At 41.2% G+C, this 17,222-nt stretch overlaps 1 protein-coding gene across 5 annotated transcripts in view; it reads right to left on the reverse strand.

Moving 5' to 3' along the window:
* LOC126334603 (uncharacterized) overlaps window positions 1–17,222 on the reverse strand; it is a 150,643-nt gene that overhangs the window by 29,869 nt on the left and 103,552 nt on the right. For 3 of the 5 annotated variants that reach the window (XM_049997004.1, XM_049997029.1, XM_049997012.1), the window contains exons 10-14: window positions 13,649–13,886; window positions 13,388–13,557; window positions 13,127–13,315; window positions 523–661; window positions 296–453 (exon numbers count right to left, since the gene is read on the reverse strand). In XM_049997004.1, coding sequence (XP_049852961.1) covers window positions 296–453; window positions 523–661; window positions 13,127–13,315; window positions 13,388–13,557; window positions 13,649–13,886 — 894 coding nt within the window. The remainder of the gene's footprint in view (window positions 1–295; window positions 454–522; window positions 662–13,126; window positions 13,316–13,387; window positions 13,558–13,648; window positions 13,887–17,222) is intronic. The other 2 variants (XM_049997019.1, XM_049997038.1) reach the window with 1 other exon arrangement.

Genomic DNA, 17,222 nt, shown 5'->3' on the forward strand with positions numbered 1-17,222 from the left:
TGGATAAACATGACTAGTAACTTTGCATGTCTGTTTAACTACTACACTTTCAAATTATTGTCACACTAGTGCACTAAAATTAACAGTAATCACTAAAGCAAGTGATTGTTTAAACATTTAAATAACAAGGAATATAAGAAACAGAAAACAAATGCCTGCAAGATATTAACTTGCACAGATAGAAACATGCAAAACATTTTGATTCTACTGATATGAACCTCAATCTAGTTCTCTTATTTCTTATGAATGCTTACTACTTTGACATAAAAGTCACTTGATATACAATGTAACTTACATGTTTCTCAACAAATAATGTAGCATAATCTGTTGGGTTTTCATTATTCATCGACTGCAACAGCTCCATTGGAGATAGTTCACCAATGGCATTAAGTATATGGAATCTGTCTGGTGCTTGTGAAATGATCATTGGGGAAAGACCACCCAATACAAAACCTGAAAATTTTTTACACAGTTAATAATTTTCTTAAAGAGTCTTTACCAACATTTTATTGTAACACATACCTCCAATAGCATAGGTATCTGCCCTTTCCACCTCTTCAGTAAAATCAGCAGTTGCACTATGGCCTCTGACTTTGCCTTTCATAAGAAAGTAGTCTGGGAGGACTTGGAGCCAACAATACTGTAGGTCCTTAGGATATTCCTGTTGAGAAAGCAAAAACTTTTACAGATGAGTATATATAGAAAGCAATTAGTATATGCTGCCTTGCATAAATTAAAGGTTGGAAGCCTGAGTAGGGTGTCCATGTCTTAGAGATATGGGTCAAATTTACATGTGTGGAATGATATACATGCACTGAAATGTATGGATCTAAGATGATGAAATAAAAATACAGTAACATAAAATACAAGTGCAAACCTTTTGGATATGGTGAACCTGCATTGTCTATAGTGAATTTTAAATTTGTACCAGACCATGATGTAAACCTAGATTATCTGCTTATGAGAAGCCACATTAACCATTAACCTATCCGAGCAGGCCTCCAGACCAGGCTCAAAGATTCATTGTTACTGATATGAAGGAAGGAATGGCAGTTTGAGCCAGCTCTTTGCAATCTACAAGGACATATATACCTATAGTAAGCTGTACCATCTTCAGAAGTATGAAGAAACACTGCCCACATATGGAAGATTCTGTATCTAACACCTCCTGATAGTAGCTTTAATTCCTAGAGATTAAAGTGGTGTCGTCAATCACAATCTTCATTTTAACACAACTGATTCTTTTTGAAAGACGCCCCATTCGTGTGCGGTGTAGCCTCATTGGGTGGCAATGCAGGCACTGACTCTGCGTCCAGTCCGTCGTACAGATGGTGATTACTGTCCTGGGATACATTATGTCATACCAGCTTTACCTGTTCATGTAGTTCTAAAAAAAATGTTGGATGACGAGTCACTTCTGATCCCATCATATCCAACATGTGATTGACTGGGGAGAAGTCTGGAAATCATGCTGGGCAGATGCTGCACTTCTTGCAGAGCATGTGCAATTTCATGGGCAATGTGTAGGTGAGCATTATCCAGTTGCTACAACACATCACCTTCCTGCTACAAGAGTGGTGAAAGAACAGATTGAACAACATTCTGCATGTATCGAGTGCTAGTCCTATGAGCATCAAAGATGAGATAGTTGTAGCTTAATGCACCCCAGACCATAAGGCCTTGGGTCACGCCAGTGTGTCTCAGATGAATGCACAGGCTAATCAGTCTGTAGCCGTCAAGAGATATTGGTTTCTTCCCAGTTTTAAGTATGGGGATAGCTACACTGTCTCACCATTGCGAGGGGAGACACCTGTGAGTCAAATGTGGTTGAAGACCCTGAGCAGATGTTGCCTCTGGGTAACATCCAAGTATTTGATCTAATTGTGAATGGAATCCAGGCCTGGGGCTATGTAATATGAAGAGGAAAGAGCTTGTAAGAATTCCCATTCCGTGAGGGGTTAATTACAGGCTTCAGTTTGGTGGGGGCGGAAGCAGAGGGGAGTTTCTTCAACTCTTCGTTTCTGTCAGAGAAACGTTGCAGGCTGGGATTGGACACCAATGCTGTCATGAAGTGTCGCGAGGTGTTCTGCAAGAACAATCGATCAGAATACAGAGCACATTGTAGGATAAGATCCTGGACAGTCGATTGTCACTGGCAGCTCAGAAGGCTATGAAGCTTTGACCAAATCTGGGATGGAGAGACATACATCCCCAGGAGGAAAAATAGCACTGCCAGCATTTTTAATAATATAGTGAGCCTCAGCATGGAGATGTTTAAACCTGATAAGGTCAGTCTGTGAATCGTGTTGTTTAAATCATTGCAGCACCTGTCGATCTTTGACAGCAACTATTATGTCCTTTGACCACAACCATACCTGTCAACGATGAGCAGGACCTGTGGATAGTAGGACCAGTGGCATGAAGAATAGTGTCAGATCTTGCATGACAGCACAAATGCAAGTTGAGAGAGGTTTCTAAGTGCATAACAGTGGCCAATTGACTCTGCAGAGTGTTCACCATGGGGGCCTACCTGCCTGACAGTGTCAGAGGAATTATAGAATCACCCGAAAGTCATCACTGTCACAAAGATGATCATGGGGTGACCAGTGTAGTGAACCCGTAAGAGCAGGGAAGGAGATTGTGACAAATAGCAGCAAAGGTGCCAAGAGTGGCACTGATGTGGGTAGGGAACTGTCATTGAGGATACGTAAATCAAAGTCTGTAATAAGTTGGTCAATTAGGAGACCCCTACCTGTCGTAGTGCCAGAGTTGCTGTATGCAGTTAAACATAAGGAATTTGCCTACCTAAAGGGAGGTAGACATTGCACATGGTGATTGCTGGAGTCATTTGCACTTATCACAACTGCTTCCAGGTTGGTATGAAAGAGGATCCAGTCACTAATGACGTACAGGCAAACTGAAGTACAGACTTCCCCAGATGCTATCCCGGAACAAGCACAGTTCCAACAGAACACCTGATAACCAATAAATGTTGGAGAGTGGTTATGATGAAAGTGTGTTTCTTGACGAGCAAGACAGAATGCAGAATAAGAGGAAACAAGTTTTTGTGTTTCCCACAGGTGACTACTATCCATTGCAATTTTACTGGATTATAGTGTCCAGGTTAAACATATGGAAGCCTAGGGGGTAATCATGGCACTGGATCAATGGTCATCAATTAGGATGGGGTGACATCCATAAAAACTAGGTCCAATTCGGAGTGAGGAGGAGGGAGTGAAGCTCCTGGGATGCTGGAGAAACCTTGTCCTTTGACTACTACTTCATCTTCCTCCTTGGAAGGAGGGAGGGAGGGAGGAAATTTTGTCAATAAAAGAACATGTGGCAGCGATGTAGAAAGTGAGTGGCTAGAGCTCTCAATGTGTGGGTCCCTTGCCCGACCCGATGTTGCAGTCTTCCTATCTTGGGAATGCCAGGGAGGAGTGTTCAAAGAGGAAGCCCCTTCTTAGCAGGAGCCATATAAGAGGTTGGCTGTGTGGTTTGGGGTATAAATGGACCAGATTACAGAGTCCTCATGCAAACATCTCAGGGCAAAGCAATTCCCAGAAAGAGTTTGGGAAAGTAAAAGGGCATACAAATAACACAGACCACACCGAAGAAGAAAATGAAGGAAGCAAACCAAAAGAGGAAAACATACACTAAAAGGAAAGGTAGCAGAAGGTATTAAATTCATAGAGCAGATGGCCTGGACTGGGTGACCACAAGAACAAAGAAGGACGAGTCAGCCACTCTGCAACACACAAAATCTCCAGGCTAAAAGACAAGGCTGGATAGGATCCAGCAATGCAACATGGAGGGTGATATTGAGACATACACCAGGCTCCCATAGTCAATACCAGACAAGGGCTTTGTACAGGTGCAGTAGTGTAGGATGATCAGCACCCCAGTTGGTGTAGCTCAGGCACTGAATAATAATAATAATGATGCCACAAGCACTTGCCCTTAAGCTGAATGAAGATGGGTAAGCCAAGTTAAGAGGATGTCTAAGACCAGTCCCAACAAGCATTAAATCTCTGCTACATCAAGTAGTTGGTGATCAAGGCAAAGTTCTGGATGGGGTTGGACAGTACAATGACTATGGAAATGCACGACTCAAGTCTTTACGGCCGAAAACAAAGCCATGAGTGAGGGCCCAAGACTACACCTTCTATAATGGCTCCCTGCAGTTGGCATTCAGCCAGGCCAATAAAAGAGAAGCAGAAGGAAATATAAAAACCATCATCATATAGGAGGGGGTATACTGAGGACCGTACTCTTAGTGAAAGACTGATGGCAATTAGAGTGGGACACCCAGGACAGAGCCCTGCAGAACCCCATTTCCTTTTATGTGGAAAGCACTGCCACAAACTCTGGAAGTGCAGAGCGACAAGAAGTTCCATATAAGAATCAGGAGCAGGCCCTTGGAGACCCCACTCATGCACAGGAGAGGATATGGTTTTGCCAAGTGATGTAGGTGTTCATCAGGTCAAGAAAGACAGCAATAAAGTGTTGTCACTGGGAAAGGCCAATCGAAAAGCAGATAAAACCATAAACCTAGAGAAGAGGATTTATTTTCTTGCAGGGGAACAGGATAGGGGAATGGGATCAGCATAAGGAAGAAAGTGGGAGGGGGAAAGGATGTAACAGAGACAAAAGAAGAAGACAACATGAGGTGGAGTCTTTCATATTTTTGACAAGCCCCAGTATAAAACAGACAATTCAGGGACTTATACTTTTGGATCTTCCTTTCTTTTTTGTAAGTTGGGCAATGTAGCAAGCATGGAAATTTACACACGCAGAACACAGGGGTTTCCATGATGGACTGGGAGCCCAGTCACCACACAGAGGGTCAGCCACACAGTGAGAAAGATGACATATGCCCAGAATGTAAGCACTGAAAGCACCTCATGGGTGACAGGATGTATGGCTTCACATCACATTGGTAATATATACTCTTCATTTTCTCTGGGAGGTTATCTCCCTTGAAAGCTAGAATAAAAGCACCAATATTGGCACTGTTAAGACAAGCCTTCTGCACACATCAATCACAATGAATGCTGTGTCACTCCAGATTAGCCCAGAGTTCATCAGCTTGAAGAATGAGGTCCCTATGAAAACTCACTCCCTGGACCATATTCAGAGGTTGGGAGGGGTAACAGACACCGAGGCATTGTCAAGATGATCACAAGCACGAAGAGCTGTATAGTGGGTGGCAGAAGAGGATCTGATCAATAGAAAGCCTGATCGAATCTTACTGATAGATTCGACTTTGCCAAACTTTTCCTCAATATTCTCCACAAAAAACAAAAGCTTTGTGGCAGTGAATATGCCCCTCCCCCCATCCATCCTAGTACAGAACAGGCAGCATACAAAGTACTTCATCCCAAGACAGCAAGCCTGGTCCTCCTCCCAGAATGTATCCAAGGATGAAAAGTCTGCAAGGTCATGCAAAGCAGCATTTAATGAACTGGTACCACTCAAAGAGCCATTTGACAACCGCCACATTTTTGCAGCTTGATACTTTTCATGCAAACATTCAGCAGGATACCACCCACTTTGATCAAGAGCTCCCCACCATGGATACCACCCAGCCACAGCAAGGTCCACCTGGCACAACAGCCATTGCCAGGAGTTCTGATGCTCCATGGTGACAAGAAATCACTCCTTGGCATACATGGGGAGGCAACAGCTCAGGTATCAGTACTGTGATTCCTGTGTTGGCAGGTGGCTCAGCCATATGGGTACATAACAGTCCCGCCACACAGACTGGCTACACATTCTGGTGCCATAGTAGGCAGGGGGGAGGGGTTGGGGCTACAGCAGGGCTGGGAGAGGGAAAGTTGGGGGTGGGGAGGAATACACACTAGATGCTAGGGAGGAAGTTCTTCCCCTAATGGCTTACACTGAAGTCAGAAAATTTTGAAATGGATATCAGACCCAAGGGGGGACCAGAAACGCCAAAAAGGACGAAAGAATAGACAAGAGGAACAAAGCTGCAAGGAATATAAGAAATCAGGAGGACAGCCAGTTTGATATAAATAAGAAAACAGAGAGAGGGAAGAAGGGGGCAGCAGGGAAGGATGACGAAAGGAGGGTTTTTTAAAGGAAATGCAGCATGGGAAGAGAGAATGGGCTGCAATAGCTCTTGGCCCAGCATGCACCAACTGTGAACTCATGAAAGAACTATGAGCCCCCTGGTGGTGCAGCAGCATTGGCGGTGGTACTAACAATGACTTCACTCATGAATGACTGATCATTGCCCTTGAAATGACTAACCATGTTACACAACAGAGATGTGCTGACAGTTTGCTTAACATTGTGCTCTCTCTGACCCACTGATGTCTTCTTCAATTGGAATTAGTGTAGCTACTGCCAATCCCTCCAGAAGACTTCATTCTGAAATTATCCAGGTTTACTGGCACCAAACTTTACCATTCATTTCCCTAGTATGTGCTAAACTTCTTTGTATGAAACACTGCTGTTCATGCAACATTGTGGCGTCTTCTGTCAACGTCCAGCGCCGTGACATGCTCGGGTGTTTGAAAGTACAGTGCTGCAAAACTTTCCCGCAGAACGCCAGAGACGATATACACAGCAACATTTGTTCTATGTTTTATTCACTGATTGTTTATTTCTGTTCCATGTTCTACTCCGTGGCAAAAGCGTGAATCCAAGTGTGTTAGATACAGAGTAATTTACTGTACTGAACTTTTCTCACACCTTCACATGAGTTATTGGTTGCAGTGCATTATTGTCTGTTCCAACTGCAGGGTTTCCATTAATAAATTATTCCATCAAGCTGAGACAAGCCTACTTCTCTTATTCAGCCTACAAGCACATGCACATGTTAAACTGTTGATTGCAGTAATTCAAACCGGTACTGACAAGGTGGTGACCTCGAGATGATCTCCTGCATGCACGCTGAATTTACAAGAAGTCCTTGAAGAAATTGAGATGGTGAATCCACCAGAGCTAACAAACACTTCTGTGGCACGTCTAGTGGTGCGACTACCACCCTTCTGGCTGCACAATCCATCCCTGTGGTTTGCACAAGTAGAAGCAAATTTTTCCTACGCCGGTATCACGGTCAATACCATGAAATTCGCGTTGGTGATCAGCCAACTAGATCACTAGTACACTGCTGAGGTTCAAGACGACATAATTAGCCCATTGGGAACAAACAGCTACAACTGATTGAAAGCAGTACTAATTCAGTGCGTGTCCGCTTTGCAAGAAAAAGAATCCGGCAGGTGCTTACCCAAGAGGAAATTGGCAATAAGAAACCTTCACAGTACCTACATCATCTGGAGTAAAGTAGACAGGTATAGTCCCGGACAGCTTACTGCACATGATCTGGAGCAGCCAGTTACCACCACCAGTGAAGGCATGTCTTTAGATGCAGTGGCCGAATTAACCGATAAGATCCAAGAGGCAATGATGCCATCAATAGTTAGCTCCGCCACCATGGCGTGCGCCTGCTCGGCGACAACTGTCTTGCGGACAGATTATGATGTTCTCGCCAACAAAATGGACTTCTTATCACAGCAAATCAGTGAGCTGTTACACTGCCGCGACACTGACAGCAGCAAATGACATCGATACCGTCGTCGTTCACGCAGCCAATCATTGACAGCCTCGACTATGACAGGGACAACACAAAGTCTGTTGGTACCAGCGCAAGTTTGGTGAGCAAGCACATAAGTGTATGACACCCTGCACCTACCCAAACGGCAGCAGCAATAGGAAGTGAGCGCCACCTCCAGTTGCGTCAGACATCCAGGTGCCTGTTTGTAAGTGATCGACGTTCCAACTGTAAGTACTTAGTAGATACTTAGTAGACACTGGTTCTGACTTGTCAATCTTTCCTCAAAACATGCTATGTCAGAAGTGACCGTCTACACCCATTTGTCTCACTGCTGCTAATAACTCCCGGATTACTAAGTATGGCACGATGCGCTTGCAACTCGACGTCAGGTTGCGGCGCGATTTCACGTGTGACTTTACCGTCGCGGACTTCTTCGAACCAATCATCGGAGCCGACTTCCTTGCCCACTGCAACCTGCTGCCTGACGTAAGGAAATCTCATCTGGTCAACACCACCACTGGCCACTGTCCATTATATTGAGACTACTGATGGACCCCCTACCTCTCGCAGGCTGAGACGTTTAGCCCCAGATCGCCTCAAAATAGCAAAGGCAGAATTTGACTGTATGTTGTGTGAAGGTGTAATCTGGCCTTCCAACAGCCCTTGGTCCTCAGTATTACTTCTAGTGCCAAAGGAGGGGGGTGCATGGAGGCCGTGCAGCTATCATAGAGCCCTGAACACCCGGAAAATACCTGATCATTATCCCGTACCTTTGTTGAGCGATTACAACTACACATTGAGTGGTTTAGTAGTGTTCACTGTGTTAGACTGTGTAAAGGCCTACACACATACCTGTAGCCAAACATGACATTCAAAGACGGCCATCATCACTCCTTTTGGTTTATTCAAGACATTTGGACTGAGGAATGCCACACAGACATGGCAGCGCTTCATAGATTCTGTGCTATAGGGTTTGCCTTTTGCGTTTGCATACCTGGACGACATTTTGTTTTTTCATCGTCACGTGAGCAACATTGCCACCATCTAACCGAAGTATTCAAGCGATTGGAACACAACGAAATCGTGCTCAGTACCTCAAAATGTGTCTTTGGTCAACCTGAAGTAGACTTTCTTGGACATAGAATTTCTGCGGCAGGATGGCTACCACTACATGAGAAGGTGAAAGCCATTTTGGGCATTCCTAGGCCCACTACAGCCAAGGAACTATGGTTTTTTACCGCCACCATTTACCACACTGTGCTGAGCTACAGGAACCTTTAGTCGCAGCACTAACTGGTCTGAAAGCCAAGGATAACGCGCCCATAACTTGGACTCACGGAATGACTGTCGCATTTGAAGCGGCCAAGAAAAGCATCGCCAATGCAGCTCTGCTGGCACATCCAGATCCTACCGCCACATTAGCACTAGTAGTTGACACTAGCCAGGCCGCAGTCAGTGCTGTGTTACAACAATGTAGTGACACTTGGCAGCCACTCAATTTTTTCACGCAAGTTGACTTTGGAACGCATATGACACAGGACTTTTGGCCATTTACAAATCTGTCAAGTACTTCAGACTGCAACTAGAAGCACATGGCTGTTATCTTTATGGATCACAAGCTACTAACATAAGCATTCCGTCAGAATGACATGAACTATTCCCCCAGACAACACAACCAGCACATGTTTATTTCTCAGCTTACCACTGATATACGTCATGTGTCTGGGATCAACACTGTAGTGGCCAACTGTTAGTCCAGAGTCAGCAGCATCGCCAATACAATCTATTACGTCAACCGGTACCAACAAACATGTCATTTCTTGACACAGGTTTTATTAAGAGTAAGGCTTGTTGTGGAACACCGAGATGCAACACAACCATTACTGGCTTTGCTGTACATGCTCTGCCATGTGAAATAACATGCTTGTACATAGGTAGTTGGTACCAACATAGCAATAGGTGTGCCTAGTGACACAAACATTTGTAACTGTTGCACACATCAAAAATGAATCCCCATTGAGTTAAACTGTTTGTTGCCAAAGGTTCAGCATGATGCCTGACTATTAAGTCTAATCAGAGTATTGCAGAAAATCCTTGCTCCACAATTGGCAACACTTCAATTTGCTCCTGAAACCATGTGTTTCCTATTCTGAACTTGAGCTGTGTTGTCCCACTGAATCTACTTTGTTATTTCCTATTGCATACAGTCTGTACCTTCTCGTTTTCAATCTCTTTTTGTCCATGAAGTCCAGCTGAGTTTCTATAAAATTTATCCAAGCTATCAAGCAACAATCAATCTGTCTGCATGTTTACAGAGCTGATAGTTATTGGGAACACTTCCAGATGTAATGAACATTTCCAATGGTGTTTAACTGCTGCTTTTTTTTAAAAAAAATTGTGCTCATCATGTTTCCTGGATTCAGTTTGAGCATTATGCCCTGTTGTTGGCAATTATATCATCATAATTGGTGTCTGTGCACTGTCAAATGCCCCTGCTGACCACAACAGTAACATTCTTCACCATATCTAAGTATTTAGTATTTTATGTTCAGTGATTCTCTTAGTTGTGTTTTCTGCTTCATTTAAATGTGTAGCAACATGAAATGCTGTGGCTAAATCCACAAGGTTTCCCATCCATACCTATCATGAAAAAATCGGGGTGGGGTCCCTGTGAGAAACAGATCCAACAGGCTATATTCTGCTTCTTCGAGGAACCCTATCTGAATCTGGTTTGTGCATCAGCTCACAGATTTGTGCAGTAATTTTGTGTATTCTGTAGGAAAATGACTCCACCGTTTCATTTGTCTTTTATGAAACTACTGAGATTCTCCCTAAAAAAATCATTTACTGTTTTGTTTTTTATACTCTCAATGCAAATTCTCTGCTAACACACTGTGCGTGGATACTTTGTAAAGTACTTCTTGGTATGAGATATAGGTTTTCTCCTCACTTGCAATATGTAACTTTCCCATCTGCGATCATGTTTCATCTGACCAGCTACTTTACACAGCTGTAGCTAATACAGAATCTATAAACACATCATCATCCTCTGTTTGCCTGGAGAAAAGACTTATCAGATTTATGGCTAGAGGATCAGTTAATGACAAAGGAGCACTTACTACTGTTTTAGTTTCCCACAGACCTGACTGAGGCAGCTGCTCTGACAATAATGAATGCACTTTGTGAGTTAGCCATTCATTTAGTATTTTTTGCTGTTCTTTCTCATTCAGTAATTTAGAAACACACACTGTAAGAGTGTCCATCATCTTAGCAGTGATACTGCCCCTATTTGTACAATATGCGCAGTATGAATCAAACTAATTTTACTTACAAGAATAGCTCAATACCCACAGTTGCAAAAATAAGAATTGCATTTTATTCCTGTGAGTTATTAACCACTGTCCCACTGAACAATCATCTGCTGTGTGATGGTATTTTCTATGAGTACTAGATGTTGCTGCGACAGAGCACTAAGTTTCAAACATCTGAACAAGATACTATTGATGATGAACTGTGTTAAATCCTCTGTCTTTGTCTATACAAGGTCACCTCAAAGTGCAAGTCCTAATCTGGACATCGGAAACAGTACAATTTTTCCTTTGAGAATTTATATTAAAGGCTTCTGACTACTCTCTGGCTGGTATTAGTGTGCCAGATTATTGGAAGGCATCCAACTCTTACTGATACTGGGCTGCAGCACTCCTGTACACCAATTTATGGGGCCACCCTCTGTTAGGCTAGGAAACTATTAATTCGTCATGATGCAGACTGAGGAACCATGTGACATCATTAGACAATAAAACAATATTACTAAAATATAATAATAATCTTCTTCTTCTTCTTCTTCACTGACTGGCAGCTACGTAATCCAGAGAAGAGGCTGCATAAACCAACAGCAGACTCATGGCTGCAGAAAGAGCGATGCATTTGTTTTGCCTCCCATTGGCTAGAGAGGCATGTCCTATTGGTAGCTCTGCTTTAGGAAATGTCTGACCACAACATGTGTATTTTGACCCATTCACATACTATATTGGTGAGTTCTCATCCATCTGCGAACAGCTTACACTGTCTCCTCAAGTGGACTGTCATGTCTGATGCTGTATAGGTGTGCTGAATGCTGAACCTGGCCTGCTGGTATAATAGGCCTACAGAACTATGCAATGCATAAGTTTAGGGCAGCTCCCATCCTGTTCTGGATTTATGTTATCAAACCTTTAGCCTGCTCATTAGCGCCAGCTGCTGTGCTGACATCAGTACAGGATACTGGACTCCATCAGCCATGGCTTAGGAACACACACTGCTTTGTAGGGACACGTGTTACCATACCATAATTAGAGTGTGAATGACATTAATATCGTTGATCCTATTGATCAAGTGCTTTGGCTATTCCTATTCCACTCAGAATATTCGAATGCTTTAAATTATGCTCCATTTGTGTTGCTAGTAAGGCTATTTCTTGCTCCTCTTGGTATGAGCACAATATGTCTTATCAAAAACATTGCACAAGATCCTTATGTTCACTAGAATTAGGCTAAGTGTAACTTATCAGTACCTTTTAGCTGTTTTATATCCAACATCAAAGTTGTAGCATCTGGTCTACAGACCAATTTTTGACATCTACATAACATAAAATCTTACTTTGAAGCCGCTTAAGGACCAACAATTCCTATTGTAAATAATTTGGGGAACTACTGTCGTCACACAAATTTCAAATGTAGTTACTGTATATTTCTCAATTTGCTTTTACTTACTTTTTATCAGTCCTTGGGAATAATGTACACAGTTTTGCAATTACAAGAAATTTATTCTTTAGCAGCCTAATTAACTCTTAAAGCACCACTTATAACTTCATCCGAAAGAAGAGTGTTACTCCTCAGTTCACTGATTCACTTTGTTTCCATTATTTGCAACTCCATAGTAAAGCTACATAATCAATCCCGGTAGCAGATGCAAAGCAGAGTCTTAAATCTGAGACTTACTACTGACATTTTTCATATTTAACACAGATTGTGCTAATGATGTAGTGGAGAAGTAATCATACACACAATCTCTGTTACTGAAATAACAACAGAAATGCATAATAGTAGTTCTGATAAGTAACAGAATTAAGTAACTGGATTGTCTGCAAACAAAAATCTCTAGAATTTGAGACATGGGAATAGATCCTAATCCAGGCAATTTCACTTTGTAGAAAAGAACAAACTTGTAACTACAATGCTCTTAACAATGTTAGACTAATAGATAAAAAATATTTAAGTTCGAACATTAATCACAGCTGGGAACATAATCACAGCTGGGAACATAATCACAGCTGGGAACATAATCACAGCTGGGAACATAATCACAGCTGGGAACATAATCACAGCTGGGAACATAATCACAGCTGGGAACATAATCACAGCTGGGAACATAATCACAGCTGGGAGCATTAAAAATGGGGAGTAGCTACTGATGCAACATAGAATAGTTTCAGCACATTTTTATGTTTATACTTTACAAAACTATTATAGCACTCCAAGGACTCTTTACTCTTCAAGAACTTACCATTCTTGCAAGTCTGACATATTTGTTGTACAGTTGAAGTATCTGAAGTATGTCAAGAGTATCAATAACAGCAACATCATTGCAGGTCATTCCAAGGATCAACTGATTTAATTCAGTTAATGAATTCAATGTCCAAGAATCATTTCTCTCTAATATTTTAGATCTGATACTCCCCAGGAGAACTGAAAGCTGATGCATATCACTTAAATTTTAAGATCAATGAATGAATTTAGAATAAAGTTAATTTATCACAAAACTTACTGTATTTTGTGGTAGTCCACTGAAGTCCTGTGCAAAGTGTTCAAAAGAAACATCTGATAGGGTGCCTCTCAGCTTCTTTTCTATCTCCAATAATTCCTTAGGTGATATAAATGTGAAAAAATGACCTGGATTTCCACTCTTATATATACTTTCCAGAATGCTTCTCTCAGCTAAGAAACAAAAACTGTTTAGTTACTAGTAAGATGTTTAAACCAGTATACAAGTTCTGCTGATTACATCTCAGTGACTGGTGCTACTTACCCAAGTAAGGTCTTATTTTTTGTAGTACTGTCAAAATTTGCATCCGAGTTGGCACAGGAAGATAAGTCACATCCTGAGCGTGAGCTGCAGTGACAATATTAGTTATTAAATTAAACAGCATTTCCTGCTTTAGACCTCCAATCTCAAGACTGGAAATCACTGATGATGGTACAGATTTCACAAATCCTTCTAAACTCAAAAGAAGTTCTGGATCATTTTTTCCACTCAGCAACTCTGCCTGAAAAAGTTGCTTCTCTTAGTTTCAGATGCAGAAAAAAAAATGAATTACTTTTAATTGATACAGCAAACACTGACTTTATAGGCACAAAATTCAGGGTTAACAAATACCACTCACCTAGTTTGTTCTTTGAAAGTACTGCATATTCCACAAACTGTATTTATTAACAGTATACTAATTGTTTATGTATTGCCAATTATTAGTTTTAACACCAAAATTTTTTTCTAAAATAATGGTTGTCTGCTTTAGTTATTTACATTGCGTGTAAAACATCTGACATCACATTAATGACAGCTGATTAAAATTACTTGTTAATTGACATTTTCCATGTGCCATAACATTGCCATGACAGCTGTCAGCTGTTATGTCAGTTAAAGCTTTGTGAAACAAGGAGGTGGCTGCTGGCATAGGCCAAACCTGCTGTTTCCCTCTGCTATCACCAAAGACCATGGAGACTGAGGGTTACCTAGCATTAAGCTGCAGTGGTCTAGTGGAACACTGTTTTTGTTGAGGCATATTGGCAGACAGCTAAACATGACAGCCAGTGGCTCAGCAAGAAAAGGGGGGGGGGGGGGGGGGGGAGACAAAGTGATCATCATGCCCTGCACACCACCTGCAGATGGACGCAAAACAGTGTCCAAGATAAACAAGATATTCTGGAAAAGTCATCGTCGCAGAGTGTGCTTTTGGAGGAAAGGGGCGCCAAAAAAGTGTTGTGTCACACAACTGGCACTGATGCAGGGTAGTGGAGGGGGCAGAGGCAAAAAGAAGTGCCATGGCCAAGGCACCACTCATGTTCACTGCACTACTGGATATACCTCGTACTGGAGCAGTTCAATTGCAAGATCATTTGTAAGAACTAATTAGTACAAACAGCATACAAATTAACTCTCATTGGTTCTAAGTTTAGCATGATAAATTCAACAGATTTTACAGATCTGAGAAGATAAGAACTAAAAAGATCATGAAAGGTATATGAAATTAATAATGAAACATGTATTTAGGGTTTAGTTACAGAAAAAGTAAAATGTAAAACATTTACTTTTATGAGGTTGCATAAAAGAAAAAATGAATTAAGAAGTGTGCCTTCCTGAAAAACTTTATTTTGTTTAATCCCATGCATATTTTGTTATTAAAACAAAAATGTTCTTGCAAGAAGGGATACCATCTAAATCATTTATTTTTAAGTTATCTATCTTCTGCTACAATTTCAGACACGTGAGAGGTGGGTTGTATTGAGAATAATATAAAATCGTTATTCTCTTCTGAAATGAAATTTATAATCATGTAGCAGGACTGTCACTTCTGCACAAAGAATAAATCTGTAAAGCAATAGATTAGACTCAGTAATATGCAGACCTAATAAATAAAGTGTTTTATGAGGGTTTTCCAGTGGATAGAATTTTTCTTCATCTTTTGGGCAAGGAGCCACGATAGTATTATCTCTTGTACAGATATTCTGGCTGATAACCTTACAGCCGTCTTCAAGGTGAGCCATTGGTGGAATTTAAACACTTTTACACAATACTGTGAAACAAATACGAACACATCTGTTGGCATTCTGTGAGTGGCTCACCCTAAAGAATGCTGTAAAGTTCTCAGTCAAAATGACTGAACAAGAAATAATGCTATCCTGGATACATGCCCAAAATATATTGTTCAGACAGGTGACATCTTGCTCAAAATGTAGCATGTAATGTTTTCCCAAATGTCCGCCACTAGAACATTAGAGAAACTGCAAACATTTTGCATTTTTTAGATTTGTCACAAGTATTTGACACCATAAATCATGATAAATTGCTAGACGAGCTAGAAAAATCTTGGCATCAGATGAACAGCTAACAACTGGTTCAGGTCTTATTTTAAGAACAGGGAACAATATGTGGAAATAGATCAGGAGAAGGATAATGATAATGTCATTGGGAAATACAATTCCAAGCAACTGATGTAAATATGGCGTGCCAGAAGAATCAGTGATGTGTCCTGTTTTGTTCTTACCCCATGTAAATGACCTAAACATAAGTAATGACAGCAGTAAAATATTTCAATTTGCTGATAATACAAACGTTATAGTTACAGGAAAATCAGAGGAAACCATTATAAAAACATATAAGAGAAGCTACTGACAGACTAACATGTTAAGTTGATAACAATGACTTAATGTCGTTGTCGTTGTGGTCTTCAGTCCTGAGACTGGTTTGATGCTACTCTATCCTGCACAAGCTTCTTTATCTCCCAACACGTACTGCAACCTACATCCTTCTGAATCTGTTTAGTGTATTCATCTATTTGTCTCCTATGATTTTTACCTTCCACACTGACCTTCAATACTAAATTGGTGATCCCTTGATGTCTCAGAATATTGCCCTACCAACCTATCCCTTCTTCTAGTCAAGTTGTGCCACAAATTTCTCTTCTCTCCAATTCTATTCAATACCTCCTCATTAGTTTGTGATCTACCCATCTAATCTTCAGCATTCTTCTGTAGTACCACATTTTGAAAGCTTCTATTCTCTTCTTGTCTAAACTGTTTATCATCCACGTTTCACTTCCATGCTGGCTACACTCCATACTAATAGTTTCAGAAAGGACTTCCTGACACTTAAATCTATACTCAATGTTAACAAATTTCTCTTCTTCAGCAACGCTTTCCTTCCAATTGCCAGTGTACATTTCACATCCTCTCTACTTCGACCATCATCAGTTATTTTGCTCCCCAAATAGCAAAATTCCTTTACTACTTCAAGTGTCTCATTTCCTAATCTAATTCCCTCAGCATCACCCGATTTAATTCGACAACATTCCATTATACTCGTTTTGCTTTTGTTGATGTTCATCTTATATCCTCCTTTCAAGACACTATCCATTCCATTCAACTGCTCTTCCAAGTCCTTTGCTGTCTGAGGTTTGCCGATGACATTGTAATTCTGTCAAAGTTTTTACTACTTCTCCATGGATTTTAATACCTACTCCAAATTTTTCTTTTGTTTCCTTCACTGCTTCCTCAATATACAGATTGAATAACATCGTGGATAGGCTACAATCCTGTCTCCCTCCCTTCCCGACCACTGCTTCCCTTTCATGTCCCTCGACTCTTATAACTGCCATCTGGTTTCTGTACGAATTGTAAATAGACTTTCACTCCCTGTATTTTACCCCTGCCACCTTCAGAATTTGAAAGAGAGTATTCCAGTCAACATTGTCAAAAGCTTTCTCTAAGTCTACAAATGCTAGAAACGTAAGTTTGCCTTTTCTTAATCTTTCTTCTAAGATAAGTCGTAAGGTCAGTATTGCCTCACGTGTTCCAACATTTCGACGGAATCCAAACTGATCCTC

Source organism: Schistocerca gregaria, chromosome 1 (genome assembly GCF_023897955.1).
Source record: "Schistocerca gregaria isolate iqSchGreg1 chromosome 1, iqSchGreg1.2, whole genome shotgun sequence".
Lineage (NCBI taxonomy): Eukaryota > Metazoa > Arthropoda > Insecta > Orthoptera > Acrididae > Schistocerca > Schistocerca gregaria.